Here is a 10,477-nt window from a genome sequence, read left to right on the forward strand (position 1 = left end):
ATGAATGTGAACCTGATAGAGAGACTGATGATGTTCTTACTCTTTTGTATACTTTTATTTAAGCCTCCAGTGGTTCTTGTTTCATAGGGCCTTAGCTGACTTGTTTAATTCATCTTGTGATGTTTTTGATAATGACTGGCTTTGGCATTTTTTTTTAAACTCTAATATAGATTAGATTAACCCCAACAACCCCTGGAGGAGAACATGAATGAGCACATCCCTAAAGACAAAGGAGCGACAAAGGAAGGTTTCTAACTAAGCAACATAAACAACATTAAAAAATGACAAAACTTCACATTGTGAGACTTTTAAAACAAAAACCTTTATTTAACATAACAATAAATTGCTTCAAAACATTCAATCACAAAATTGCATTGGTTACTAAACTAACAGATACAGAAGAGGACGATGACACTAGTCAAAAGACTGTGATGTCATGCAATTGTCAGGATTACTACACTATCGGCTGTAACATATTTCCTGAAATGCGTACGTTAAGTTGCAATCCCTAAAATGTAATAGGAAAAAAATCTGCTTTAAATGAAGATGCGAATAAAAAATATTTACATGGAAAAATGTACAAATAAAAAAAGAATGCTAAGAATTGTAGCTGTTTTAACTGCTAAAAAAAGTGAAATATTGTAACTATTGATAGTTGCAACACTACATTTTTACTAACTTTTCAAAACAGTGAATTAATATAATTCGTGTTGCTAAAGAAACACCTTTTTCCCTTAATGGAGGAATCTGGAGGATGTGTGAAGAAAAAAAAAAAGAAGAATCATTGTCATAAAAAAAGAACAACAAAAATGTCTGACGGAACAATTAAGAAAAGTTTGAAATCTAGAAATGTTCAGCATTTAAAGTCCATTTGATGGCCTGCAAGACTATCAGAATCCGCTCTGAAACAGAAGAGGGAGTCTGGTGTGGTACAAGACATATTCGCTGAACCCAGAGACTCATAAGCAGAAAGCTTATGTGGATTGATGGTGCGGAGGGCTGATGGAATTCACGCAGATCACTCCTTGCTGGAGACGTCATTAAGTTTCAAAGACTCTTCTCTAGCTTTATTCATCTTGTCCCGTGCCTCTCCCTCCACGTGCCACCCCACCATTAGCTGGTACACAATCGCACCAATAACGGATCCCAGGAAGGGGGCGAAGATGGGCACCAAAAACCAACACTGTCTGGTACTTTTGCGAACCAAAATAGAAAATCTCATTAGTTTTTTACTGACAGAAGCAAAAACTTGAAATGTGTTGCACAGTACATAATATGTTCATGTTGTGGAAATTAAATGTATACACTTACGTAAAGACTTCACTACCCCAACCAGCCATGGCGGTGAAAAGACGAGGCCCGAAATCCCTAGCTGGGTTAACTGCATAACCAGAATTGAAGCCCATGGAAAGTCCAATGACAAGAATGCTGAACCCCACCGTGAAGGCCTCAAGACCTTGTGGGATCGGGTTGTTGTAGGGGTCCACGATGGCCAGGATGCAGACAATCAGGGACGCAGTGCCTATCACCTGGGAAGATGGTTATATTTACAGTTTATATAGAAAAATATATAAGATAATAAAAATAATATATTCATTATACGTTACAGAAGCCCCTAAGGTGGGGTGTCAATCCTGCTCCTGGAGGGCCAGTGTCTTGCAAAGTTTAGCTCAAACCCCAATTTAACACACATGAACCAGCAAATCAAGGTCTCACTAGGCATACTACAAACTTCCAGACATGAATGTAGAGACAAGTTGGAGCTAAACTCTGCAAGACAGTGCAGTTTGGACACCCCTGTCCTACAGAAACATGGGGATGATAAAAAAAAAATGCTTTGCTTGAAAAACTTGCATTTGTTTTTTTTTTACCTTCACTATGTGCCCTCAGGTAGTAGATTGTGTTTACATAAAAATATTCTATTTTCATTATTTTTAAATATGTTATGTGTTATTTTTTATGTAATTTCACAGTCACTATATAATTGAAATATTTAAAAATAAAATTTAGCCAATACAGAGGATGTCTTTGATGGTTTAATTTAGAGATTTTATAATCCAGTTACTCACCTGGTCAAAGAATCCATTTAAGATGGTGAGATGGGGGCTGGGGTAGGTGGCGAAAATCCCAGCAGTGGCTTTTTCCCCAGTAACAAGCAACTCATTTGATTCTCCAGCATAATCATACATTGCATCTAAAATAATATATTTAAAAAAAAAAAAAGAAGTCTCAGACAGGATAAACATGATATACACTTTTGACAAGAAAGAACATTAATATTGCGTAATATGTACCATGGTATTCAGCAAAGATAATTGCAGCACCCAAGAAGGATCCAATTGTTTGGAACAGAAAGTACACTGGGAACTTTCTCCATTTTTCACGTCCCAGGAGGCAGAGAGCAAATGTAACTGCTGGATTTAAATGTCCGCCTAAAGGTGGGAAAAAAAAGTCCTCTCGTCCAAAAGGTTCATCCACAAAGAATCTTTTATAAAAACTCAGTCCTGTTTCTAAAGCCATGCACAACAACAGCTTAAGATGCAATTTTAGAGGAGTTTGCCTACCTGACACCTGGCCGCAAACCAAGATTCCAAGAGTAGCGGCAAACGCGAAAGCAAGGTTTATAGTGAGAAAGCGTCCGTGAGATCCTTCACTTAGTATCACTTGAGCCACTGCACCACAGCCAAACATCTGTGAATGATGTGCAATAAGAACATGCGTTGATTACTGTTTAAGAAGCCACACATTGTTTCAAGCGTGCCATTTCTTTCGGCACTACGAATAATCATTTTACCATCTAAGAGTAGGTCTTTCAAAACATTCGAATTGTGAGCCGCAACATATAATTTAAACCGGTGATGAGAATAGCAGGTTGCCGTTTCAAACTCTGCTAAAAATAAAATAAGTATTCCCTTTTGTTGAAACACTACAAATCTATAGTGACTTTGGGCTGCACATTTTCACATAGAGCATTTCAGACAGGTCATTGCAAGTCCTTTCTGACAAAGAGCAATTACAAGTTGCTGTTCAGACTTGTGGCTGAAGTTTCCATTTGACAGGTCATCTCAGTATGAATAAAAACCTGAGGCACTATATAGAAGACTCAGACTCACGCTATGGCTATATACTAAAGTTATGTAATTGCCAGGAAATCTCAGCAACAATGTCAACACAAGCCTAAAAATGGCCATCTCACAAAACTAATTCATCACCTAAGCGTGGGTCCAAAAGTATTTCCTTTTGTTTTCAACGCATTCTCACCCCAAGGCGTCACCTTTGACCATGCTTCAATATTTGACATTTTAGGCGCCCTTTAGCGTCACTTACATGACGCGATCCTACGGCGTCATCCAACTGACGCTAAAGGAAAGCGTCTGTTAGAGGACGCGGTTAGGTTTAGGTGTGGGGTGGGGGTAGGGTACACGCGATCCTAGGGCGTCTTCTTACTGACGCTAAAGGGCGCCTAAAGCGTCAGATATTGAAGCATGTCCAAATGCTTCCCAAGGCGTCAGTTAAGTGACGCCTTGGGAGTGAGAATGGGCTGTTGTTTTCAGTAATGACTGCTAAAAGCTAATACATTTCCTTGTGTTATTCATGTTATTCAACCTTTTTTTCTTCACAGCAAGCCTATTGTGTGACTAAAGAGAAATGGTTCCTGTTTCTGCTCTGGGAAGAAGCAGGTTTGCTGATCAAGTCAAAGTCAATATTACAACTCTGACCTTCACAGACAAAGACTGTGTTCAAAGTATCTTCCGTATCGAATACCTTTTGCCACACAGCAAACATCACACCTGTTGAGTGTTCCAGTTATCGCACCTCTCTATTCAAGTATTATCTCTCATAAAACCCCGGGCCACCTTAAAAGCAAACTATGAGAATAATTCTTGAAATAAGTTGTTACTAAAGTGCTTGTAAAATCACATAAATGCCCTGAGAGCATTTTGTAGCAGCAGTTTGGTGTCTTTAACAAGAGTTATGTTTCATTCCCCTCATGTGACTGTCAATCACAAACACCCCTGATCGTTTCATCGTTGTAGTCTGCCACGTGTGGTGCATTTACCAGACATCCTGTTTATCGCAATGTCTGAGAACATTTCTGTGACTGTAAAAAACTGTTGGGGAATTGCGGGTCTGTCAAGTAGATAATATATATATATATATGTTTTTCATCCTGGTGAATATTTAAATAGCTAACCAAATATGTTTGCATTAATGTCAAACCTTTCCAAACTTTAGATTTTACATAAGGATAATAAAAAATGGACTACAGTATATTTCAAAACGAATCCTTGTTATTGCTGAGGCAAATGCACTGTGATAATATTGGCTCGATGCCTCAAGATGATTCATTAAACCTCAACATATTATGTGGTTTGTCAAGCGCGGATTGTGGTATTATAACGGAAGGGATGAAACAAGTGCTAATTATCGAAATCTGCCTTACTTAGTTCTTATTTGTCACAGAAAATTGCCAGAAAGTATTAGAGAGGATATTCAAGTACTTTTTTTTTGCTGTTTATCATCCCATGTCAAAAGCGTTTGTTTTTCTCACGAACAGGACTAAGATTGTATCTACCCTTCTTTCTAGTCTATTTGCAAATGACTTCCTTATAATATAGTTCCTCAGGGCATATTTAACATTGAACTTTCAATAAAATACAATGCACAACACTTCCTTTATTGGTTCATTGTGTATGTTTCAATTGTTTTTAAATGTTTTTATTCACACAAAGAAAGTCAGAGGGATCCAAACCAACCCCATTGACTTTCACTGTATAGAAAAAATGCAATGTGTTCCACAGAAGAAACTCAAACAGGTTTGGATGACTCTTTTATTTTACTTTCCAATTTGAACCGTTTTTTCTTTTTAGTGTGTATCTGTGTAAAACTTCACACCACCATGTGTACACAATAGTATAGATTTAAATGCTAATTATCATTCAGTTAATTGCTTATGGAAAATGGGAGTTCTTGCATGTGCTAAAGTGCCCATTAGAGCCTGACTTTGTCATCAATCTGAGTGAAAAGAAGAGCAAACGTGTGCAATTCCACAGCTGATGTTCTACATGTAACATTGCACTAAAAAAATCATCTTAATTTTGTTTTTATTACAGATTATGTGAGACATAAACATGCTGTTTCAGACCATAACTAACTGCATTTCTATTAACGTCTACCGACTTCAGCTTGATGCTATTACTACTGATGTTTAGTCACTACTGATGACTAAATTATAATTAAGGAGAAATACCCACCACCAGGATGAGAGTTCCCAAGCATTCAGCCAATCCCTGGCGCAGCAGCTTGTTGCGGATATGGAAAGTGTGTGAAAGCTTATCCAGCATGGCCTTCTGCCAACCCATCTTTCAGCCGGGTTTGGATGTCTTCCTCTGACTGTGAAAAAAAATCTGTATGTCCTCAAAGACGTATACTCATGTGAAGGCCAGGGCTCTGCTCTTATAGCCACGATGGACCAGGACCAGCCCTTCAAGGCCTGCCCCCTTAAGCACTTCTTTATCTCACACACACTCACCTATACACCACATTAACTCCCTTGATCCCTCCCTGTATTATTCACATATGCTCTCACACCCCTTCACACTGCATTCCTGTGCTGTTCCTCTCGATTATAGAACAGGTTCTACCTTTTTTTTCCTTCTTCCCTTTCTCTCACATTGATGTATCGTTTAAACCTTCTGAAACTTCATCACCCACTATTAAGGCTTTTGGTTTATAAGTGGGCATGTGTGTAACATTTTAGAAGTATATATTTGGCTAATCTCTAAAGTAGGAGATCATTTTTTTCATTTTGAGTTAACATGAAGCATGACTAAGGCTCTGGCTCCAGGAACGGGCAGGGTCACTTGCTTAGTAGTATATGATTCATATAAGAAATCTGTTACCAATGATGCTGATTAGTGATTATGCACTAATTAATCTAAACACATTCATTATATTGAAACATTTTTTTTTTTTTTGTATTTACAATTAGGCAATACATATCCTGAAATAATTTAAACAGCAGGACATAAGAATTCTTGATTTCTTGATTTTTCCATTGGTTGTTACCATAGATTTAAAAAAAAATAATAATAATCTTGGCAGCACCTCTCGTCAATCCTGGATAAAATAAAATGGGCAAAGAGGCGTGATGTGGGTGGAGCTGAAGTGACAGCTGATAGAAGAAGTAAAACCAATAGTTAAAGTTCATGTTTTTGCCCTTCGAAATGTTATAATAGTTAAAAGACATAACTAAAAGTGAGACTGTGTATTGTGATGTTTTAGGTTTTATTATCATGCAGTAACTTACAATATTGCTCTGAACTTGTGCGTGTGACAGTAATTCATGCACATACATGTCAGTCATCATGACATCACACGTCAAGTTCGTAAAGAGCTTTCAGTTCATTTTAAAATCAGATTTTGGCCGCCTCTAAGTTTCTCAAAGATATTACCTCAAGTAAATCACTAGAAATCCGCACTCATTCAAGGGTGTGCATTTACTGCATGGAAGGAGAGAAAGCACTGACACTTGCAGGATTTTTATCTGACGGTACTTTTTATTTAACACTAAAAAGTTAAATAAGCATACAGTATAGTATATCTATTCCCCGAGAGCAACAGTAGCGCTGCGCATAACGAGTGTGGTCTATATAGAGGTTTTTACGAAACAAAATTGTCAGACATCCATTAACATTAGAGCATGCAAGGAAAACGTCTCGGGTTTTGACTATAACCCTTGTTCCCTGAGAAGGGAACGAGAAACTGCGTCGAGAATCGACACTTTGGGGACGTAAGCATGCGCCTCTGAAGTATGAATGAAACAATTCCAATCCTGATTGGCATTGCTTCATGACTAGGGTTGGGTACCGAAACTCGGTTCCAATAGGGACGAAGGCTATATATGTCACTGCTCTGTTCCACTTTGTAAATCTAACCAACAACGCCAACCCTACGTAAGTTTTCATGGATTCCCGACTGAATTGAGTATAAGGAAGAACTGGATTAAAACTTTAAAATAAAACAAGGTAGCACGTTTGTTTGCTGCCGGCACTTTAGTGAATCAGACTAATTTACCAGGTATGCCGCATAAATAAACTTAGTGTAGTCCGTCATCAGTTCGCCAGCGAGATCGGTCATTCAACGGAAGTGGCAGTGCACAAAGATCACTGAATCCGGAAGTCCTACGTATCAGCGTGATAATCCCCTATAAGAATGAAAATTCCGGTTCCTGATTTCGATTCCTGAGTCTATGGCATGAGGCGCATACACGCAGTCTCTTGCTGTCCTCCCTCTCCCTCTCCGACGTGCGTGCACCTTCCACAAGTTTCCTACGCCCCATGAGGCCTTGCGTCAAAAGTGGGCCCGTCTTCCGGTTGGAAGTAAACAAAGCGCGACTTGACATACTTCACACTCGTTCATTCAACAGTTGACAGTCATTCAAGTTATAGCGATCCAAACTAGCTAACGATGTGGGAACACAACCTCAACGAAATTCTAAAGGGTGAAATAACAGTACCTTTACCCTCCGCAGTTACTTGGTTGGGAGTATTATAATAACATTATTAATAATCAATACTCATCAAGGCATGGTGACAGACAGTTGTGTGAGCTGACAAACAATTAAAATAAAAAATACACACTTAGTCATTGTGCTTTGGAGTTTATTCAAACTTATAAATGAATGTGCTGCTTGAATACATTAACTGGCACAATTTGGTATTCTGTCAACTCAGGCTTTAATCCTGAGTTTAGGTGTAACATCAGAAGCGAACAGCGAAACACATGCTGATGGATTTTATAGAATATTACAGTTTTTCTCAATTGCTTTGGCTCAGTTATCAAATGTTTTTTTTATTTCCCTAAACATTAAGTTCAGATCTCTGAACAATTCGCTTCTTTTTCACATCAGATTGGAATTTCTTATTGATTTGAGCAAATTGCAAATGCTTTGGCACATGTGTGCAAAGAGTACATACAACTGTCTGCAGTTTGGACAACAAATAATTGCATATGGCTTGTTGATCAAAACTGATGACTCGATTCTCACTTACACTGTCAAACACTTCAGAACTTCTCAGACATTTTTTATTGTGTAAGCCATCACAATCAAAACGATCTATTCAATTTTCATAATTAGTATACATGCATGTATATTCTAAAATATATCTGACATTGTTTGTAATGTTTGCTGAATTGGCACATGACTTCTAATTGCATTCGCAATCTAATTGCAAATTCCCTCTAATATGAATCAACCATTTAACCATTTAACCAATCAACTTTGGGAGTATATATATAGAATATATATATATATATATATATATATATATATATATATATATAGAATGGAGGACATTCACAACCCTGAACTGCAGCAACATGCTCATGGAAGAGCAATTGGAAGGCATGTAAGAATGAGGAAGAGGAAGGAATAATCGAGGAAGAGGTGGAAATAGAAGAGTCAGAGCCTCTGATGAAATCAGAGCCACACTTGTGGATCATGTCATAAATCTGACCATTGCAGGGGATGGGTGCAGCATTCAAGGAGATTTTTTCCACGGTGTGTGGCAATGGTAACATCAGATGTGATGTTGATGAAAATATTTGGCCTGACCAACGTGAGCGACAAGATGTCCACCAAGAATAATTTGTTTCTTTTTTTTTTTTCATGAATGTTATTTGTTGTTTGTGTATTTGTGGTAATACACAAATATGAAATGTAAAGTGAAATCTTGTTACTCTTGTCAGTTACTTTACATGTACAGTAAATACACTTGTATTGTGTATATACACATGAAGTACAAAAATAAACACTGTAAAAATACAAATGTTCATAGATTTTTTTTTCTACATACTATTGACTTTTCTCAACAAATCTGAGATTTGTTTACAGTAAACCCTTAATTTTCATGGTTGACTGTTGTGGTGAAAAAACAACTAAACATTTTGACCAGTGTGGCTCACACAATGACAAAAATACTTTAGATTTTGGTGGCCTTGGCCAAATTATTGACAAAATAACTAGGTTTTGAAGCATGAATTAAATGTTTTGGGTGAGTAACTACATTTTGCAGACATGCTATAAAGTTTTGAAGTTCCTGCAAACAGTTGTGACTTTTGCACTCACAGTTTATAGAATGTTAAGACTGTTTCGAAAAATGTGCCAAAGCAATTGAGAAAAACTGTAAGAATTTAAACAAATATACACAGGAAGATTCGTCGTCTTTTGGGAGATGATGGAAACTGCAGTAGTTGGCAGGATCACTGATTTCGTTTTCGGCTTATGTTTAAAACAATCACGTTTAAGCCACTGAATTAGTTTAGTCCGGTTATACATACAACCGCGAACAGCACATGCTGTCCCTGGGCTCCGTAACGACATCTCTCATAACCCAGACAGCAAACTGACATTGAATCAACGTGGAAACGTCGTCTCTCATGACATTGAAACAACGTTGATTTTGCTCATCGAATTAACGTTGAACCAACGTCAGACGCGGCATTCTTCAAAGCTAAATGAAAATCGAAAATTGGTTTGCTTTCATAACGTTAAAACAACGCGTTGATTTCAAGTTGATTTTCCGTTAGTTTTGAAAGAATGACGCGTCTGACGTTGGTTCAACGTTAATTCGATGAGCAAAACAATGTCAGATCAACGTTGTTTCAATGTCATATTTCCACGTTGATTCAATGTCAGTTTGCTATCTGGGAAAAGTTTGCGTCTTTAAATAGTAAAATAATTCTCCAAAAAACAGCTAGCCTCTTCGCTAACTAACACACAAACTACCATTGGAATGCTACTTCCACCGCCTTACCGGAAGTTACACCCACTTTATTTTTTATAGGTGTGCCCCTCGGAAACTTGTGGATACGGTTTATTGAAGCACTGTCTGATCTGTCTCGCACGCGCGCTCTAGATTCCGGGAGATTTGAACTAATTTGCGATCATCCGGGAGTCGATATAAATATGCGGGAGACTCCCGGAACGTCTGCTGATAGCGAGGAGATTAAACACACGTGAAACGTACATGTGAAATGTTTGGCTGCATTTCACGTGTAAAATTACGCGTTAGAACGATTGTCTATGGAACGAATCACCATTCGCGCCGCCTTGACGCTCACGTCGTCATATTATATTGGCGCGCGCATCATCTGCTCCTCAGAGTTCTCTGCCGAATAAGGAAGCTTGTCAGCGCGAGGTATTTGGCAGCGAACGCAGCGTCTCGTTCTCTATTCAGAGAACATGGGTTACACAGAGACGTTCTCTTTCACATGTTTACTCAAAGCTGCGTATAAGATGCAGTGGGAACGAAATATCAAACTGGCTAAGAGCTTAACTAGTAAATGACAAGATAACTTACATGACTAGTTAAAGCAGACAAAACATGGAAACCTGTAGCCATGTCGATATTATATTACCCTGGTAGTAATCTCTATTAATCTCCAGTATAATTACATTGTTTGATAATATTGT

General features: G+C 38.0%; 1 protein-coding gene across 1 annotated transcript; it reads right to left on the reverse strand.

The window, feature by feature from the left end:
* Positions 1-303: 303 nt before the first annotated feature.
* Positions 304-5,430, reverse strand: aqp3a (aquaporin 3a). Its single transcript, XM_039649956.2, has 6 exons — positions 5,256-5,430; positions 2,565-2,691; positions 2,295-2,432; positions 2,070-2,194; positions 1,312-1,529; positions 304-1,193 (listed from the first exon to the last, which is right to left on the reverse strand). The coding sequence occupies exons 1-6, from the start codon at positions 5,361-5,363 to the stop codon at positions 1,019-1,021; spliced, it is 891 nt and encodes a 296-aa protein (XP_039505890.2). The 5' UTR covers positions 5,364-5,430; the 3' UTR covers positions 304-1,018.
* Between the last annotated feature and the right edge of the window lie 5,047 nt (positions 5,431-10,477).

The sequence above is a fragment of the Pimephales promelas genome, chromosome 4, assembly GCF_988280905.1.
Source record: "Pimephales promelas chromosome 4, fPimPro1.hap1.1, whole genome shotgun sequence".
NCBI lineage: Eukaryota > Metazoa > Chordata > Actinopteri > Cypriniformes > Leuciscidae > Pimephales > Pimephales promelas.